Genomic DNA, 22,853 nt, shown 5'->3' on the forward strand with positions numbered 1-22,853 from the left:
GAAAGAGAATGCATGGCACTGAAAAGATGAAAGGAAAATACCAAAGGAGAAATGACAGTGAAAGAAGCAAAAGAAAAAGCAGGATAAAGAGAGGAAAAGGAAGCAAAGAAGAAGACAACAGTGATATAGAGAAACAAAGAAAAAGAGCAAAAAAATAAAAATGAAACCAAAATAAAAAATGAAGAAAAAACAAGTGAGGAGAAGTCAAATGAATGAGAAAATAATTTAAAAAAAAACAAAGATGGTGAAGAAAATAAATGAGAAAAACAACGAAGAAAGAAAATAGCATTTGTGTCGAAGGACATAGAATAAGCTAATTTGTTGTTTGACATTTAAATATGTTGTATTTATGGTACTAATGTCATCCAAATAGAAGGTTGTGATCAATGTTCTAATCTATAGGGGAGTCCGAAAGTCTTGTTACCCCCTACCAAAAAGTAATTAGAACAATCAAACAAGTAATGCTGTAATCCAAAGCACGAACTGGATTTAGTTTATTCACTTTGACACAGTCAAACATCAAGAAGGTCTGTATGAACACCATTATTTTTGTCGCACAAAATGATTCGGTGCCATTTCCTGTGTGATATTTTTCGAAGCTGTGCTTTGGTGATTGCTTCAAAGGCTCTCTGAACAGCGTCCTTCAACTGATGAGTATTCTGGTATTGTTCATGTGAAACTCTCTCCATGATAATACCCCACAGAGCATTATCGCAAGATGTAAGGTCTGAACTTCTGGGAGCCCATTCAACAGGTGCTGGATGTTGTTGAGATCCTTGCCCTATCCATCTATCCTGCAAAACTTCATTTAGGTATTCTTGGACAGTGATAGCATAGTGGGGTAGGGCACCATCTTGTTGAAACCAATAATCATTCAGATCAATATTCAACCTCAGGAGTTGTGGAACAAACCACTTCCTTAACACGGACAAGTAAGATTGTTGGTTAACAGTGCCCTCGAAGAAATAGGGTCCTATCAGGTACTTGATATGATGGCCCAAATCATTACATGTGGGGATTGTGCTAAAATAAAAAAATAATGATAATAATGACAATAATAGGCAATATGTAGGGGGTAATAAGACTTTCGGACCATCTTGTACAATAAGAAATGAATTGCATGGAGTAATTCAACTGACTCTATAAATCTTGATCAGATATACTGAAATTAAAGAAGGTCTTGTAATTTTAATATTTTTAAGTTAAAAGCTCAGAAAACTTCACATTTAGTGGCATTACTTCAAACATGTGAAATCTGCTATCCTTAATATCATCATACTACCCCTCAGCAGCCACATTCTTTCACATGTAAATATGTATGCTGGAAGACTGTTACAACATACTCCAAAATTCTATCTCAATTGTGCCCATCATTTTCTGCCTCTCCTGCAGGAGAAAAAAATATTCTGAATACTGCCTCTATATCACATCATTGGAATTTTGATCACAGAAGACATAAGATGTGTGAAGGATCTCAAAATACAAAGAGTGCTGGCAAAATTTGCATTCCCAAAATTGTATAACACCTTGAGAAACTGTACTCTGATCCATATACTGAACTGCTATGCCTATCCTGTGTTAATGGAAGCAAGATCTATAGCATTAAAAACAAGAAGGTGTTTTGAGAGCTGTGAAATGTGGTTCTTGAGTAAAATATTGAGGATAGCATAGACAAAGTGTCTAATGAAGTAATGACCTGGGCTGCAGTAAGAAGGCTTAGAGAATTTAGCAATGACCAGAAAATTTGAAGATAAAAAAAGCAGAGAAAGGAGAAAGATGATAAGAATGTCAAGCTTGACAAATTGGTTGAGAGAAAGAGGCATTAAACATCAGGAAGTGGAAATGTTACAGAAAACAAAGAAAATTGTTGCAGGACATGATCGCCTATGTCCTACATTCTGGACATGACACCTAAAGAAAGAAAGGAATATCAAAAACGATCTTTAATAAATGCTGTTTCGTTGGAAGAAACACTATCAAAACTACCTAGAATCATTATCTGCCTTATTGTGCTCTATACAGTTGGCACTCCGTCGCTTATGACGTCGACGGTTCCAGTTGATCCGATCAATGGAACAGCCTGCTCGGGAAATTAATGTGCAAGTGGCTGAGCACTCCACAGACACGTGTACCCTTAACGTAGTTCTCGGGGATATTCAGTGTGACACAGTGTGATAAGGCTAGCCCTTTGAATTACAAGCACAACAGAAACAGGAAGAAAGAGTGAGAGAAAGTTGTGGTGAAAGAGTGCAGCAGGGTTCGCCACCATCCAGTGCCAGAGCCTTGTGGAGCTTTATGTGTTTTCGCTCAATAAACACTCACAACGCCCGGTCGGGGAATCGAAACCGCGATCCTATAACCGCGAGTCCGCTGCCCTAACCACTGAGCCATTGCGCCTCCATGCTCTATACAGTATCAATAGCTAATTACAAATCTTTAGACTGAGCAACAGTATTTGAAGCAAAACTAGACCATCAGGCATGTTGACTACAAATTCTCTCAATAAGTTTAATGATATCACTATGCTATGAGCATACTCAGGAATGGCTTAGTCATTAATAACAAAAATATAGTTCAAGTAATTATACATTTTTTCATATAGTAAACATTTCAAGTAACCATGCAAGTCAAAACATTGTCAGAAACATATTTTTTTTTAACTTCAATAAATACCATAGTGTGATGGTAATCTTTATACAATTTAGTTTTAATTTCAAGTCATAGTTCTTTATCTTATTTACACTGCTAATTCCATGTAAAAATCAACTCATCTTCTCTCTTGTATTCCCTAAAGGTCTAACATTCTGTGACTAAAAATAATACTGTTCAATCAATAAAATTGTATAATCTATTTGTAAAATCAGAAGCAAAGATTACTCAAAGTTTTGAGAAATATAAAATAATAAAAAATCCTAAGAAATTATCAACAATTGTCTATGAGTAATGGTATACAGCATATCTGTTTTTAATTATATAAGGTGAATGTTTACAAGTTTCATATTTTTTATATTTTACTTGTTTCAATTTATTTAGACTGCAACCATGCTGGGGCATCATCTTGAGAAATTTTTAGTCAAAAGAATTGATCACTTAAAATTATTTTAAAGCCTGGTACTTATTCTATTTGTCTCTTCTTGCTAAACTGCTAGCTTGTGGGGATATAAACACACCAACAATGCTTGTCAAGCAGTGGTAGGGTACACACACACATATATATATATGCTTAAAATATCTGGTGGTGTGGGTTTTGGTCTAGTCACCTTTACTGTAATTCAGGTGGTTCAGTAAGGAGTCATACCCAATGACCAGTGTAGCAGCACCTTAGGCAACTGCTACAAAGGTAAAGGTGGTGCCTTAGATAGAAATAATTACAGAGGATGTGTATGTATAATGAGCTTCTTTCAGTTTCTGTCAAATAAATCCACTCAAGGCTTTGTTTGACTCAAGGCTTTGTTTGACTCAAAGCTATAGTAGAAGACACTTGCCCAAGGTGCCATGCTGTGGGACTGAACCCAGGACCATGTGGTTGGGAAGCAAACTTCTTAAATCAAACAGCCACACATTCTGAATTTTTAAGTAATTTTTAAAAAAATCATCTTATATTATAAAGTAACTTAAAATTTAATTATAGGGCACATGCATACAATATACAATCAGAATATTAAAACAGTATCTTATAAATTCATATTTTTGAAGCAAAAACACAAATATTTTACAGAAAGTGCATTTTTATCTATATGAAAAGATGGCACTTTGAAACAATAACTGAACATTTGCAGCAAATAATTTTCAACAAAATGAAGATTCAATTTGTAACAACCAATCAATTCATTTATAAATAATCACTTGATCCATCTCATTATATTCTTCCAAGAAATTTTGCATTTAAAGAAAGTTAAGAAGAAAACTATTTTTAGAAAACAATTTAAAGTTCTTATTTTTTTTTTTTTCACTCTTGATTACACAAACTAATTGTTATTGTTTATTATGCATTATTGCAGGTTTTCATTAGTGTTTGATTATTTTTATCATTTTAAACTTCACAATTTAAATTTTTCCCTAATTAAAGGTAGTAGTGATAGCTGTGGCAAACGATACTAATTTTGTCTCTTGGTCAATTGTAAGAGAAATTAAAATTAATTTCAGTAACTCCAATTCAACGGAGAGGTGTGTGCATACAGTTAAATGAAGAGCATAACTAACCTAAATAGCATATTGCTGTTTATTTTACCAACACCAAGCCAACTCTGATTAGTTTCCAAATCAATTAATTGAGACAATGAGCATCAGTTTGAAGGTGTTTATACAAAGGTGCAGATACATATAATTTTATTTAAAGATATGCCTTCACTGTAGACAGATACACTACACATAGAATGTTATACATTTCTCAAACAAGTTTGAATGATTATATTTCTAAGTGCGGATGCAAGTGTGTTATCATACTACACTAATATATATACAGACAAAAAAAAAAATGAACATATTCTCTTTTATATATATATATATATATATATATATATATATATATATATATACACACACACACACACACACAGAGTATATAAGGTAATCACAAGTACAAATTTTATACATAAAGATACATGCCTTCCAGTGTATGTGTTTTACACACCCACTCAAAACGTGTATACTTTTTCTTCACAAACTCATAAGCAGTCATACATACTTTCATATACACTTCTTTTTATGTATAAAAGATAATTTAATCGAATGGATAGTCAGGCATATTTATATACAATGTATAAAAGCAATGGGGAAATATATTTCAAAACTATTTGTCACACTCAGTTATATTACATAAATGCATATAACTCATCCAGTATTGAAAAACATGTACATCACCATACCTTTATATTCACCATTTTTTTTTCTTTTTTTTTTTTTTTTTTTTTTTACTGCCTAGATATTTTTAAATAGCTTGTTTTGCATTGAAAAAAAATACATCGAAGTTCTTTTAAATCCAAAATAAGTAAAAATATCATAAGGCTACTTTTCAGAAAGTTTGCAAAAAAAAAAAAAAAAAAAAGAAAAAAAAAAAAAAAGGTTTAGAAAAGCTTCCCTAATTTTGATAAATCATACATATGCTGCATGTGCATACATATGCTGCATGTGCATACATATGCTGCATGTGCATACATATGTCTGGGTACCAATTTGTATCTGAGTATGAAAAAAAACAAGACGCGAAACTCTGCATAGGGAAATAAGATAGTCACAAGTTTGAATAAATGAATGAAGCCTATTATATATATTCTTTTCCTTTGTAAATCTGAAGATATCCATAAGTATATCATAAACACACACCATAGGTGCAGGCATGGCTGTGTAGCAAGAAGCTTGCTTCCCAACCATATGGTTAGGTTCAGTCCCATTGCGTGGGACCTTCGGCATGTGTCTTCTATTATAGCCACAGGCTGACCAAAGCCTCCTGAGTGGATTTGGTAGACAGAAACTGAAAGAAGCCCATCGTATGGATATATATTATCCTCATCATCATCGTCGCTTAACGTCCGCTTTCCATGCTGACATGGGTTGGATGGTTTGACTGAGAGCTGGCAAGCTAGAAGTCTGCACCCGGCTCCAATCCGATCAGGCAAGGTTTCTACAGCTGGATGCCCTTCCTCACACCAACCACTCTGAGTGTGTATATACATGTATATATTTGTGGGTCTGTCCCCCCCCCCCCACCATCACTTGACAACCAATGTTGGTGTGATTACGTCTCCATAACCTAGCAGTTCAGCAATGAAGACCAATAAAATAAGTAGTAGGGTTACAAAGCCTAAGTCCTGGGGTCGATTTGTTTGACTAAATGCTGTGTTCCAGCATGGCCACCGTCAAATGACTGAAACAAGTAAAAAAATAAAAGAATACACAAACATATATACTCATGTATGTGCAAATCTATGCGTGTGTGTGTGTGTGTGTGTGTGTGTGTGTATATATACATTATATATATATATATATATATATATATATATATATATATATGTATATATACATACATTATATATACATATATATATATATATATATATAGTTCAAAAACACAATAACAAAAAAACAAAAAAACAACAAAGTGAGGACGTGATATGGATAGTATTATTGGACGCTCAGGAAAGGAAAGAGAGAGTGTATGACGTTTCGGGCGTAGCCCTTCGTCGGAAAGATGGAAAGTTCGGAGAATGGAAGAACGGAGAAAGAGGAAAATGGTACCGATGCCCACGAGGTTACATGATGAAAAGACCGGAAGAGGAGGTGGTGGGGGAAAAGTTCTTTCTAAGATAGGAGAGTGAAAAAGGGAGATGAATATCGGTGCGCGTGCGAAAGTCTGCGAGTGTGTGTGTGATAACAGAACGTGTGTGTGCGTATGTATATGTGTGTGTGTGTGTGTGTGTGCATGGTTTGGTGGTTTATCTGTTAGTGTGTTTGTGTGTGTGTGTGTGTGTATGACGTAGTGGAAGAAATTAGTAGCAGGACTGGTTAGTGGACGCTGTAGACAGTGTAGGTAGAAGGTCAACAGGTAGTTGTTTGGGTGTGTGTGTGTTCGTGTTTGTGTGGGGTTGTCGGTGTTAGGTACGTGTACGTGTGTGTGTGTATTTTGTATGTGCGCGTGTGTGTATGTGTATGTTTTCTGTGCGTGCGTGTGTGTTTGTGTGTATGTGTATGTTGTGTGTATGTGCGTTGCTGTGTACGTGTGTGTGCGTGCGTTTGCTATTGTATATGCGTGTGTTGTTTATGCCCATGTGTGTATGATTGTATGCGTGTCTGTGTGAGTGTGTAGTGTTGGTGAGAAGTGTGTGTGTATGTGGGTGTGTGCGTATATGTGTGGATGTGCGTGTGTGTGTGGGATTGTGTGTGTTAGGTACGGGTGTGTGTGTGTTTATGTATGTCTGTATGTGTTTCCGTGTGCGCGTGTGTGTATATTTTTTGTGCATGCGTGTATGTGTATATGTTTTCGTGCATGCGTATGTGTTATGTATATGAGTGAGTATTGTGTATGTGAGGGGTGTGTATGTGTATGTTTATGTGTGTGCGTGCGTATGTGTGCCAGGTATGTGTGTTATTTTGTGTGTGCACTCCTGTGTGTATGTGTGTGCATGTGTATGCGGCTGTGTATGTAGGCGTACGCGTATATATGGGTGTGTGTGTGTATATATGTGCGTTCGGCTATGTGTGTGTGAGGGCGCGTATGTATGTTTGTCATGTACGTGGGCGGTATATGTATGTGGGCGGTATATATGTAAGGTGTGTGGGTATTTGTGCGTGTAGGTAGTGGTGAGATAAAAAGTAGAAAAAAGTAAGTCTAATAACAAGAGAATAATGGATATAATGTAAGGGGGACGAGGGGGGGGGTTTAAAAAAAAAAATTATGTAAAGTGTTGCAGGGACGTAATGGGGAGAGTCATAAGGAAGAGAAGGCTGTGTTGAGTCCGAAGGGGAAAGAAGAATTAATATACACACACATATATATATATATATATATATATATATACACACATTATATATATATATATATATACACATATATATACACACACATATATATATATATATACACACATTATATATATATATATATATATATATATATATATATACACATTATATATATATATATATATATATATATATATATATATACACACATTATATATATATATATATATATATATATATATACACATATTATATATATATATGTGTATACATATATATATATTCTTTGTATTATTACATTATTGAACGCACACGTCCTATTTTACAAGTAAGTCTACTATTATTCTGACGTGACTATCTTTCTATCTATCTATCTATCTATCTATCTGTCTATCTATCTATCTATCTTTCTATCTATTTATCTATCTGTCTTCCTCCATCTTTCTATCTATACCTCTGTCCTGGCCTCTACTTCACTGCTATACCCTTCTGTCCCTTCCTCCTTGTTCCACTTCCTCCCTCCACCATCCTCTCTATCTATTTATCTATCTGTCTTCCTCTATCTTCCTATCTACCCTTCTGTCCTGGCCTCTACTTCACTGCTTCTGTCCCTTCCTCCTTGTTCCATTTCCTCCCTCCACCATCCTCTCTGCTCTCGTGTGACCTGTGGTCAGCTTTCTTTTCACTCCAGCCGCTGTGAAGGCAAGACGAACTACTAGCGTTCTACCTCAGATTTGCGTTTGGCCGTACGGCTTTTGAATGTTGTTTTCACTGTCCATTTTTTCCTGTCTTGGTTTGTGTTTGCCACCTTGGAATCCTCTGTGTAGTTGGTTGGTCCACTACTCAGGAAGAGACTATTCTAGAGTACGTCCTGTCTGGTCTTCGAAACGTCTAGATAGAATAGAGACAGCTGATGAAGGGATATTCCAAGGGGCTTTCCGTTTTCCTATGTGTTCGTTCCGTTGTCTGTAGTTTATTGTTCTAACGTCCTGTACCCTGATATGCATGTATATACACATGTAGATGTAAGTATGTACATATATGTGTGTATACATATATATATATTCTTTGTATTATATATATATATATATATATATATATATACACACACATTATATATATATATATACACACACATTATATATATATATATATATATATATATATATATAAACACACACACATATATATGTCTGTTTGTGGCATATTAAAAGCAGCTGACACCCTAACACTGGTACACCTTTTGACCCCCACCTCACCATTAACAAGACTTAAATGCTGCTGGTGAAATAACAAATTAAAAATTAAACCTTTTCTAAAAATTTCTATTTATGTAATAGTAAACAGCAGTGAGTAAATACAAGCAAGTTATTCACTTACAAACAGGAACAAGAAAATATGCAAATTTCCAATGCATTTTATTTTCAACTATAGTATTTAATTATTTGCATCTTGATTATAAAGGGAGTTTGCCACTGAGGTGCTTTCTTTCCTAGCAACCCTAAAAACATATTGTTTGAGGTTTGATCCAGGCCTGATTACATGTTTAGGTTCATCCGAACCTGCCATTTCTACTACTATCTATAAATGTGAGCATGTATATATATTATACAATAAACAGGTATGGCATTTTCACATAAACCACCAGAAAGCAACTTGGGAAAATAATGATGTTGAAGAAAATTCTTTGGTATGCGTGTGTGTAAATATACATACAAATATGCACACATATACACACACACACAAATATATATATATATATATATATATACACACACATACATACATACATGCAGTACACACACATATATATATACACACATACATGATCATTTAACTTCCTGACGCCAACCACTCCAAGAGTGTAGTGGGTGCTTTTTACATTCCACTGGTACAGCAGCCAGTCAGGCGGGCCTGGCATCGATCATGTTCAGATAGTGTTTTTTATGTGCCACCAGCACAGGAGCCAGTCAAGGAGCACTGGCATTGACCACGTTCAGATGGTGCTTTTTCCATGCCACTAGCACAGGAGCCAGTCGGGCGGACCTGGCATTGACCACATTTTATGGTGCTTTTATCCATATTTCTATTTATTGTTATCTTTGTATTTCTATCAACTACAATCAGAATAAACCAGTAAGTAATGCACCACAGAGCGTATGAATTAATTCTATATAATTAGAACAAGGCTAGAAATAATTTCTAACATAGAATTAATGATTTCATTTGGAAAAGAAAATGACCATGGATGAACAGCTCCAATCTGATATTATTTTATTAATAACCTCTAGTTCCAGTCAAGCATTTCTTTATGTCCAAATTGAAATTAAATCAAGATATTCTAATTAGAGGTGTTAGTACACTATCATTTTTAATGATTGATTATTGTGCACAACTAATTTATTGGAATACTTTAATACTTTAGTCAAATATATTCATATGGGTAAAAACATACGGAAATATTTTGAAATTTATTTATATATTGCCCCGAAGAATTTAGTATGCAAAGTTTATATGAAAAGCTACAACTAGAATATATGGAATTTAAGAAACGATCAACTGCTCAGATTCAAAATATTTTAACTTGAAAAAGAAAAAAAGGAAAGCAGAAAAAGTATATGTAAACCAGTGTTGTTATAATGAAAAGACTTGGGAAAATATGAATCTATGGCAAGTTTAGCAAAATGAAAGAAATTTAATTGCCAGAGTTACGTCAAAGGTGATTTAAACCTCAGACATATCCATTGCTGTTTTATAACAAAAATATAGCAAGATATATAGATTTTTTTTTTTTAATAATGCTTCAAAGAAGAATGTTTCAAGATAAAAACTTCTCAAAGTTATACCATATATATATATATATATATATATATATATACATAGAAATATTAATTATTAAAGAGGGAAGTAGTAATACCAAAAGGTAATCTTAATAAGGATATCTTGTTAGAACACCAAATACTACATTATTAACACACATAGACCTTACATAATATATATATATATATATATATATATATATATATATATATATATATATTGTATATATAGATATTAATATATATATATATATATATATATATATATATATATATATATATATATATATAGATATTACTTAATATAATATATATAGATATTACTTTATATATATGTATATCTATAATAATACAAATAATATGTGAGTATATGCATATATACATGCATATCTGGGTACATACCTACACCTACATGTATATATAGATGCATATCTGGGTACAGGACGTTGCAAAAAAAACGTGATATATATATATATATATATATTGTGTGTGTGTGTGTGTGTGTATATATATATATATATATAATTACATAATATATATATATATTGTATAAAATTTTATATTTATATGTTTATGTATTTGTTTTGCAAAATTCATACATACACACTCACATCATTATATATATATAGACATATACATGTATATACATACACATAATATATATGTACAAATATACATAAATACACATATACCTGTGAACATACACAAACACACATACACAGAGGAAATCTTATAATTAGCATATGGACAACCAGTAGTAGTACTTTTAAACCACTAGATAAAATTTTATTTAGTTTTTATTCTTTTACTTTTTTACTTCATTAGACTGCAGCATTCTGGGGCACTGACATGAAAAGTAAAGTTGATTCTATCAACTCCAATTCTTAGTTTTATGCTTGGCACTTATTCATTTTATTGATATCTAGGGTAGTTAAGAAGCAAAAACAGAAAACGTTCAAAAGTTATCACTTTTGATAACCAGTGAAGCATGAATATCTGTGTGTACAGGCACGCAAAAAACATGCAGTGCTTTTTAAGAGTAATCCAAACATGACTATCACGTTTTAAAAAATACCTCAAACGTGACCATCCTATCCTTTTTTAAAGCATTCCAACTGTGACCATTTTGTCTCTATTTTTTTTGAAGAAAAATACAGATCTCCTTAATGTCATGTCTTACCATTTTCTAAAAGAGACTGTATAATGTAGCCTGGGTTAGGCTGCCTGAAAATTATGGGATAGTCATGGACATAATGCTTTCCATACTGGATCAGCACTGACCTGGGACTAAACAATTACAACTGATAGCATATTCATGTATGTATATGTCCTAGAAATAACAGCTACATTGTTCCACACATACTGACAACATATATGATGTGCTTCTGCATAGTTTCCGTCTACCAAATTTCACTCACAAAGCATTGATTAGCACAAGACTACAGCAGAAGACCCTTGTCCAAGATGCCATATCAAGGTTTACTCTGGAATCACAAAGATCGTGAAAGGAACTTCTTAACCACAAAGCCATGCCCTTGTGTATGTGTGTCTCCTTCTATCTGTATGTGTGTGTGTGTGTGTGTGTGTGTGAGTGTATGCGTGTGTCGTATGAAGGGTGTATTTATCCCACAAAAATAGATAATAAAACAAGTCTCTTTTGCTTTTCAAAAATGTAAAACTAACTAAACAAAACGGCCAAAAACTTTACTGCTCTGAACACAAAAGATAAATTCAAACAAAAAGAAGAAAAGTATTCAAACAAACTGTCTTCAATAGCAGTTCATCTTCAGAGAGTGTCGTCTGCATTCTTGTGACAGGTTGTAATATTTCAGAGTTTCTCTATGTGTATGTCAGAGTTTGTCCTATGTGTGTGTAAAGTAGGGGCTGGAATTTTTCCGTTGAAAGTAGACATATACTTTCTTTCTTTCATGCCAATTCTAATGAAAAAATATAATAATGAATAGCTTCGATAGGACTGGGCGGGAATCTCGTGTAAATTTACATTCTATTTTAGGTCACGGAATCAGGAAGTTTGGGAATACCGTGTCGAAGTTATAAATTGTCCGACAGCAAATCAATTGAAGCTTAGTTTAGCTCCAGCTATGTGGTAAAGTTAAATTAAAACGTGTATAAATGTTTTCGACAAGCAACACACAAGCTGAAGATGTCAGACGCTTTCATTTTGATTTCTATTTGGAATTGGAAGTGGTTGTCACTACTTGTCGTGGTACAATACTAATTTATCTTATTGATTTTGTTCCATAGCCATCACCCCCTCGTGCACGCTAACAAACAATGGAATGTAGCAAAGAAAGAGAGTGGAACATAAAGCTCTGAAGTCTGACATTGTACTGATAAGATGCAATTCTTTCAAATTGGATACAGTTTGCCGAAAGATAGCCAAGTATTAACTTTTAGAAAATGCAACACTGATAGTTTTCACATGGCGAGTATTAATCAGATAGAGTAATACGATAAAATCAACTGACACACACACGCACACACATATATATATAAATGAGAGAGACATGAAGCAAAAGTCATGTAACTCAAGTAAAATGACAATTATTTTGTACTACTGATAAAAATCAAAAGGTATTCCAATCAAAATTAGACAATTTAGCTTAGTTTTTTTTTTAACTCTTGGATATTCAATTTGGATTATGAGACAACTTAACTTTCTAAATTAATCTACAGTAAATCTGTGTTCCTTCCTAGAAACAAACTGAAAAGGTCTAAGCTGCACAACTGCACAAGGGAGGAGAAAGTGAGAGAGCAAAAGATAATATAGGAGAATAAAGAAAAGTGCAAGCGCAGAAGAAATGACATAAAACAAGTGTGAATACTCTCACTTCACATTGTTTCAATTCAAATGGTGACCATGTATATTTTGCTTATGCCGGTTTTTATATTTTCAACTTCAAAAAGAAAATTGAAACATTTCAAATTTTCAGAAAGTGAAATACTAATACTTTCATTTCTTAATACATATTACTTACACTATATTTCTCATTATTCAATGTTCAGAACATGAATCTCTACTTTTACTATTGTATACACAATACTTTGCTTATTTTATGTGTGTACGTTCGAACTTTGTTAGCATTGTACATTTTCACCGACACCAGTGACTTTGGCGGTTTCATTTCCCTTTCTTCTTGTGCTTCATTATTGAAATCTGAAAGGTTACTTACTTTGTCATTGTCAAGTAATATTTCAAAAGATTTTATAACAGAAAGTGTTAGTTATCCCAGATCCTACATAGTAAAAAAGAGTAAAATCTTGTTTCTAAATAATTCTCCCCACATTAATTTATCTAAATCACCCGAGACCAAGAACTAACATTTTTAATGGTATTTTAAGGAGAAAAACTCTATATAGCTTACAAAAAACGTGAAAAAAGTGTAGTTGAATACAGATATATATATATATAACATGTAGGAATTCCATTTTATAAATTATATTTAACTATAAAAAGTCAAATTAAGATCTACACAAGAACCATGAAATTTAACAAAAAAGAAAAAGATATAAAGCTGCAGCTTAAATAATGAAACAACTGTTTAATCAAAGAAGTGTTATTTCCAATAATGAAACCAAGTAAAGGGTCCAAAATGGGACTACAAAGAGTCAAGAGTGTCTAGAAACCAGAAGCTTATAATTATATTAAGTTTTGTTAGTAAAAATAAATTTGTAGTATATTTCAAAAATTTCCCACTCCATAAACAGTGTGCTGTGTGGTAAGATGTTTACTTCCCAACCACATGGTTCTGGGTTCAGTCCCACTGCATGGTACTTTGGGCAAGTGTCTTCTACTAAAGCCTTGGGTTGACCAAAGCTTTGTCAGTGGATTTGATAGATGGAAACTGAAAGAAGCCTGTTGTACATATATATATGTGTGTGTGTGTCTGTGTTTGTCTCCCATCACTGCTTAACCGGTATTGGTGTCTTTATAGCCCTGGGACTTAGTGGTTCAGCAAAATAGACCGATAGAATAAGTACCAAGCTTAAAAAAATAAGTACTGGAGTCAATTCATTCAACAAAAATTCTTCAAGATGGTACTCCAGCATGGCCACAGTCTAATGACTGAAATAAGTTAAAACAAGATTCAAAGAGGAATATTCAAAATAGACAGAGTTACTTCGAAGCTCAAAATATTTAAGCATATATACTCATTTATATTATATAAAGTCCCGTATCAATTTGAGTTTTTAGCCAACACTGTATGTAATCTAGCTAATTCAAATACACTGGATTATTGGAAATAACTGCCCTTTTTAGGCAATCTGTTTGTACACAGAAATAGCAGGATCATATCGACTAGTTTAATGCGTCAACATTGATTATATTGGAATTATATCTCTTGCTTGATTTCTTTTCCCTTTTTGCTTTCTTTTCTTCAGATTTTAAACATCCCAGAGTGAGTTTTGTCAACTAATTACCTGGATTATCTCAGTTGATCGAAGTTTTTACACTAAATTACACACGTGAGCCCCAACCAATCTTCTGAGGATTTTCCTTCTGCCATATGGTGAATAAAGAATCATACCCGAACCAACACTAGTTGCTCAACCTGCTAGAAATAGCAGCTAAATCATACTCATATCACACATTATCTGGCAATCCATCGTTTTCGGTCTCCGAAAACTGAAACTATTTGTTCGGCAAGTTCCATATAAAATTTTTATTTGTTCACTGTTTATTTTTTGCAGCTGAACAATGAAAAACACGGTTGCCCGCACGCACAACTCACACACAATCATTGTCTTTCATTTGAACGAGCCACTTGAACAGACACACACCAACACACTCGCACACGCACGCACACACACATACATATATAGATACACATGCATACATAAATATACACATTTTGGGTACTACTAAAGCAGAGTGGTCCCGAACGCGCAGTCGCGCGTCTGCGCTAGCTTGTCGTGAGTGGTCGATCCTACAAAAAATGCGCGCGCGCGTGAGTGCGCATGTGCAAATGAATACATGTGTTTAGGGTTAGGGTTAGAGATAGGGTTAGGTTTAGGGTTAGGGTTAGAGATAGGGTTAGGTTTAGGGTTAAGATCGACCACTCACGACTAGCCTGCGCGTTCGGGACCACTCTGCTTTAGTAGTACCCACATTTTGTTTTCACGAATCGCTTGTTTCTGTATTTTTGTGTCTGTATATGTTTATGTGCGTGCGTGCATGCATGTATGTATGTATGTAGCGGTCTGTGTGTAAGCTGAAAAAGGAAGTGAAGAAATAAAAATGTTTTACAGAGACCAAAACCGATGGATTTGCCCATTATCTTTAAAAACAAGAAAGAATACATTGAGTAGAGAGTAGTCCCAGTGACACTGTATCGAAAAAGAAAGATGGGATGGTCATGGATAGTCTTTGATAGGTATCAAATGTTCTATCAAGGATGAACTTTGGCTAAACAAAAGCAAATAGGATATCCACGGAAAATTGATTGAAAGGAATTTAATAAGAAGCGAACTGATTTATTCATCTTTACAATGATACAAATAGCGTATCCAGGAAATCAAAGACATACACGCAACAAGTTGTTTTTTCCTAATTTGGTGATATAATTGATTCAATATACGACTCGAACAACTTTATCTTCAGAACCACCAGTACCGTCGAATAAACAGATGTACATATATAATAAATTCGTGTTGTTTTGGGATAGGTAATTATCTCGTCTCGTTCCAGCCCGAAATTAAGCAATAACAGAAATTGTTTTTGAAAAGAACGTTTTCGCTAGTGTAATAATATGTTGGTTAACGGCTGACAAATAGTGACCTTTTTCGAAAGAGATGTGACATGAAAGTTTAAAACCAATGGACATATAATGGCATCATAGTTACTGTTCAGTGTTATTTATCGTTTACTTGTTTTCTAGTTTTTTTTTTTTTTTTCTGTATCATGATCATAGCCGAAACCCCATTTATTGCTAAGATGTGATGCGAACAGGAAATAAACAGCTTATTCAGAAATGTCTTAAAATAGGTTACCTATAGCTTAAGAATTTTATATAAATATCAGGATTTGTTTTTCTCTAGAGTTATCTTCTTTAGGAAAAATAAAAGAAAAAAAATATTTTAATGCAGCATTGTACTTTTTCTGTTTCTCTTGTCGTAGTAATAAAAGAAAAAGAGAGCCAGCGGTGTTTTATTTTAATTTCTTTTCTGCACGATTGTAAACGACGATTACAACAATAATAGATGCGTTAAAAGTTGACGATAGAAAATGAATTTAAGACACTAGTCAGTGAATTTGCGTGACAGAAACTTTGAATGAGATTCATTTAGTTGATATGAAGTAAAAGGTAGATTTATTTAATGTGAATAAGTGAAAAGATTAAAACAAAACAATTTCACATGAAATATCATCATAAATAAAATTGTGAAAAGGTATGCATGTTCAATCCTGCTCTACAACTGAAACAATACATTTTGCCATGAAAATAATCTAAGAATTCGACTATTAGAAAGAGCAGCCTAATTCACAAGCCAAAAAATGGCTACATGAGAAAATACAGAATTACGGACAGGCCACATACGCACGCGTGCACACATAATTATTTATTACAACATAGGAGAGAGATTACACTCCATGAGCGATGCACCGAAAGCATGCAAAGGTGGGGATTACTTTTGGTAAATTTTCAGATTAACACCCGCACGATTACCTAACCGTAACCCTAAAACCCTAACCCTGACCCTAAAATCGTAACACTAACCCTAATCCTAACCCTTACCCTCACCCTAACACCCTAACCCTGACCCTAAAACCCTAACCCTAACACCCTAGTGAAAATCGTGTGGGTGTTAATCTGAAAATTTACCTTACTTTTTAGCTGACATTAAGTCCTTCAAATTATAGTAGTTGGTACAGTAACACTTCTTGTTTTTCTTCATTGCTAGCAAATAATGTGTTCTAAAGCAGAAGCAAAGTGCCATCGTTCAGTTCTTGACGACGGTAACGTGCTGGTTATCTGACATACACAATACGTTCATAAATGCATGTAGTTTAAAAGAAAGGGGAGGAAAACACAGAAGACCACGCAGTGGTAAACCATTAACTACTACCGAGTGGATGCAGTGACTTGCGAGGACACACACGTGAGAATCTGTGAGCTCGCAGCACAAAATTGGACTATAGTAACAATGCATTGCTGAAGAAGGTGGAAAATTTGGGGTATAGGAATGTGTATACAAGGTGGGGAGCTCAGAAGGTGATGTAACGCAGCGATTTGAAAGAGAAACAGATCGGATTCTGTTCTGATCTGTTGGAAGAATTTGAAGCCAACCTGGTGACAGGAGATGAAACGGCATCGTGTTTTTACGAACTCGAAACAAAAGCTCGGTCCTTGGAATGTACCTCCTGCTACGAAGTTGGCTCATCTAGGACCCTTGACAGTAAGAGGTCCAGCTTTATTTTGAATACACATACATCCACCACATGCAGGTCCTTCGGGAGGATATTGAAAAGCTGTGATCCACTGAAGCCCAAGCTATTGCAGTATCTTGTCCTATATCTTGATGGCAAATTTGGAGTCCTTGGCACTATGCAGTGGCGCCCAGTTCTAATATTCGTGTAACTCTTGATGCCAAAGTTTGGGACAACTCCCTCCAGGATCTTCCAGATATATATTATGGCATATTTTTCTTGCCTACACTCTAAGGAATAGAGTCTTAATCTCTTGAGTCTTTCCCAGTAGCTTCTTCGTGTAGCTACGTTGGATTGCCTCAAGTTCTAAGATTAATTTGACATTGGTTGGTAACCATAGCTTAACTGAGAGCAATAGTCACGGTTTCCTAATGTGTGTATATGTTTGTGTGTCTGTGTTTGTCCCCCGACCATCGCTTGACAACCGATGCTGGTGTGTTTACGTCCCCGTAACTTAGCGGTTCGGCAAAAGAGAACGATAGAATAAGTACTAGGCTTACAAAGAATCACTCCTGGGGTCGATTTTCTCGACTAAAGGCGGTGCTCCAGTATGGCCGCAGTCAAATGATAAACAAGTAAAAAAAATTATAGATGCATATATATATATATATATATTATAAATGCATATATATATATATATATTTATCATAGATGCATATATATATATATATATATATATATATCGTAGATGCATATATATATTACAGATGCATGTATATATAATATATATGCATACATATATATATTATAAATGCATATATATATATAATATATATGCATACATATATATATTATAAATGCATATATATATATAATATATATGCATACATATATATATTATAAATGCATATATATATATATATATATATATATATATATATATATATATATATATATATATTGCAGATGAATATATAAATATATATATTATAGATACATATATGTGTGTGTGTGTGTGTGTGTGTATTCTCTGTACGTGCGCATACACACACATATATTTGATTCTGTTCTCGATTTTCTCGTGACATGTATGTTTGAATTTGCTAAAGTGCAGCCATTTCCACGCGTTCTTCGCAACACGAACATAATCGTGTGCAATAAATAACTAAACAAACAACTAATATTAGCAAAACAAAACAAAACAAAAAAAAAAACAAATCGAGCAAACTTACGAAAGCGATTGATTTTAAAAGTCAATCAAAAAAAGTTTCACAGATGTATAAAATGAAGAAAGAATTTCTATGTTAATCCGTGTAAAGTAAAAGTGGCTGAAGAAGTCGTCTGCAACGGCAAGTTCAGGCGGGAGATTAACTTTACGACAAAACTGTGTTAGAAGAGAAGAAAGAAGCTGCAACACATCAGGCTTTGAAATCGTATTGGAATGTTAGGAAACTGTATTATGTATGGCAACCAGTTTAACTTGTCATATCGCCTCCAAAATGATACACGAAGACCGGTCGAAATTTTGATCGAAACCAAATAATCCGTTTTAAGTAGAATAATACTAGTAAAATGCATATTATATATATATATATATATGTAATATTAATAAAAATCTTTTCCACGTAACATTCTTCTCGTACATAACTGAAACAAAAATATCAATCTGTTGAGAAATTAATGAACTTACTGAATATAGTAGGTCAGACTTCAAAGAAACCAAGTGATGGTCTTGCATGTTTCTGCTCGAGTCTACTTAAGCCAGCAGACTTATGATAAAAGGAGTTCAAAGCATTAATCACATTGTCTGTCTTTCCCTGGTATTTAGTATCCCAAATTACATTATCTAATGTGGTCTTTTAAGGACTAAAGGATGGTAGTAGATCGACCTGAGGGCTATTTCTAGCACGATGGGGGACAGCGGATAGGTTGATTATATATATATATATATATATATATATATATATATATATATATATATATATATAACAAAATAAACCATATGCAGCAAGAGAAATGTATCAGACAACATACTTTGGTATGTCACTTTACATTTTTTACAACGTAAACTGAACAATTACCATATATATATATATAGGTTCAATAAAGGAAAAAGACAAAAAAAAAACAACAACGTGAGGACGTGATACAGATTGTGCTACTAGACGCTCGGGAAAGGAAAGAAAGAAAATTTGACGTTTCGAGTGGAGCTCTTGGTCGGAAACAAAGAAAGTCCAAAGAAGGGAAATACAGAGGAAGAAAAAATCGCCAATGATATCCACGAGATTACATATTATATATATATATATATATATATATATATATTGTATTTCAGTCCCACACCCGCCTCGTGAAACGGGTGCAATAGCAAAAATGGGTGAAGGTAAAGAATACGCACACTACCCGTTTTCGGCGTAACCTTAACCCTATACATTTCTCTAAACGCCGAAAACGGGTGGTGTGCGTATTCTTTACGTTCGCCGCAAAAAAGGAACCAGGGAATTGAGAGGCAAAAAAGAAATTAAATTTTCAGGCCCAAAATTCATTTACTGAAGGAAACGGTTTTAATTTGCCCTTTTGCTTGTATACGAGGCAGTGATACCTATTCTGAAGGTCTGCCAATTTCAGACGAGTGTAATAGTAAACGAGAAAAATGAATTTAATATGATGAGTGTGAAGAAAGCAGCCATAGCAATAGTGGTTTTTACAGCTTGATATCAATGAAATAGTGGAGTACACTAACGCAGGGGATGAACAAAACAGTTCTAGTTAAAAAAAAGATTTGGACTTTACCTCTTGACAATACTGTCCTTGGTTCTCCTTCATGTGTATATGTAAAAACCAAATTATTCCAACAAAAACATCCCAGTTTGACATTACTAACACCCAGAAAATACTTGCTTCGTACTATGACGTACATACATGCGCGCGCATCGTTGAACAACGTTTCTACACAGCAATATGTCAGAATGATATTTTGGAGGTCTTTGACTTGAGACGTTGTCTATACTTTCATCATGTGTATGTGTGTGTAAAATGATGGTCTATTCTTACATTGTAATATGTCAACAAACGTTTAGGGGTAGAGATATGGTTAATTTAATCAGTTTAAAACACAACCTATTCTGATTTCGTTGGCCATCAACAATAATCTCTTTATGCTTTGTGCTTGTTTACGCCTGCACACGTTTTACAACTAGTGCACAAAGGAAAATAATAAGTACACATAAGGTGTTCAAGAGAAATTCCTAGATATTTTTTTTTAAGATGATTACTCTGCAAAGGAAAACAAAAACAAAATTCTGCACAAATACAACCAAAGAAAATAAATAGAGGGAGCATGGTTGCCTGCTGGAAAGAACGCTTTTTTTTTTTTTTTTCGCTCTTGCTCTTAGCTCAGAGATTACCACATTTTATGGGGTCTTTACTCCAGAAATTAGATTAAATACTTACGTCGTTTAAAGGGTTTTTACAAGGCAAGGCTTGATGTTATTTGACAGAGAGCAAGGGCAAAGCAAAAATGAAAAATGCAATCTCTGCCATTGTGAAATTGAAAAGAACAAACCTGGTTTGCAAATAAATTTCAATCATGAAAAATTTTGCGTTTTCAGACGTAAAAAATGCAACAGTAAAATGTTTTGCGGACGTTCTGGAAACATTTTTGACAACACTGACAACCACTGAAGTTAGTTTTTCTCGAATTTTCACCAGTGTCGAAATTTTAACCGAAATGGACATGTGACAAAATTGTATTGAAAAAACTATATTTTTGCCCACAGGATAGAGTGAAAAATGGGCAAGGAGAAAGCTTGATTACCTTTGTCTCAAAATTCATGTTATTCCCCGTAAAAAAAAATGACAATGTATTATGACGTCAATTTTGTCGTATACGAGTTCAGTTTTTCGATTAACTGGACGGCCTGATCATTGAATTAACATATTACTTAGTTGAGTATTTTACAAAAACGCGTATCAGTAATGTAATTCTTAGATAGATTCAGCGTGACGCAGTTGTTACGAGGCTGAATTTTGCGTTACAAGGACAATTCATTAAACGTCCTCTATACACTGCCAAAGCTTGTACTTGAGGTTATGGATAAATGCGTTTGTCCATGACGTTACGCAGTGGATCGAACAATGGGTTTGTAAAGAAGCCTAAAATCGAAACAATGCAGCTTAAGTAACTAGGATGTGCTCTGAACAATCAACTAATCAGCTTGCAGAAAATATCTCTCTGTATTATGGAATGTTCTATCATGTTCCAGAGGTTCCCGAGTGAAAAAAGAATTATATATATATATATATATATATATAAAGCAGTTGTATACTGTCAACTTAATGTGACAGTCCCAATAAGGAAATCATACTGCTGCTATTTAGCCCTAGGAAGCTGGACCCCCCCTTTCCCGAAATTTTGGGAAGAGGAGGGGCTAGTTGATTATATCGACCCCAGTACGCAACTGGTACTTAATTTATCGACCCTGAAAGGATGAAAGGCAAAGTCAACCTCGGCGGAATTTGAACTCAGAACGTAAAGACAGACGAAATGCCGCTAAGCTTTTCGCCCGGCGTGCTAACGTTTCTGCCAGCTCGCCGCCTACAATCTCTTAAAATTTGAAATAGGAAAAATTCGGATTATGAAAACAGTAATGGTCGTTCCTCAATAATTGGTGCGCTGGGAACAGTAAGTAAAGATATAGACGAATGGCTGAAGGAGATTGAAACAGACTTCCCTGTAGAGTTCCTACAGAAAGTTTTTCTCTTAGGGACAGCAAGGATTATCAGGAAGGTTCTAAGCACTTGAAAGACTACTAAAATATTGTGTTTACGTAAGGTTACAAGTAGTAGCTCGCTACTCACATAAATTCTACCAGAAATAAGACCGAACCTGAGTCAAACCAAAATAATGATCCTTACTACTATAGGCACAAGACCTGGAATTTTGGGGGAAGAAATACGTCGATTACATCCCGAAAGGATGAAAGACAAAGTCGACCTCGGTGGAATTTGAACTCATAACGTCAAGACGGACGAAATGCCGCTAAGCATTTTGTCCGGCGTGCTAACGATCCTGCCAGCTCGCCGCCTTAATAATAACAATAATGATCTTTTCTGCTATAGGCACAAGGCTTGAAATGTGTGGGGAGGAAGTAAGTTGATCACATCGACACCAGTGTTTCACT

General features: G+C 34.3%; 1 protein-coding gene across 7 annotated transcripts in view; it reads right to left on the reverse strand.

The window, feature by feature from the left end:
- LOC106882996 (opioid-binding protein/cell adhesion molecule) overlaps positions 1-22,853 on the reverse strand; it is a 794,708-nt gene that overhangs the window by 683,243 nt on the left and 88,612 nt on the right. For 3 of the 7 annotated variants that reach the window (XM_089350584.1, XM_089350585.1, XM_089350583.1), the window contains exon 1: positions 20,464-20,605. The exons of the other annotated variants lie outside the window; for them this stretch is intronic. In XM_089350584.1, the coding sequence (XP_089206710.1) occupies positions 20,464-20,590 (127 nt within the window). In that variant the 5' untranslated portion in view covers positions 20,591-20,605. Of the gene's footprint in view, positions 1-20,463; positions 20,606-22,853 lie in introns of those variants that run through there. 7 annotated transcript variants of the gene reach the window in all.

This window comes from Octopus bimaculoides, chromosome 4 (genome assembly GCF_046866305.1).
Source record: "Octopus bimaculoides isolate indiv1 chromosome 4, ASM4686630v1, whole genome shotgun sequence".
NCBI lineage: Eukaryota > Metazoa > Mollusca > Cephalopoda > Octopoda > Octopodidae > Octopus > Octopus bimaculoides.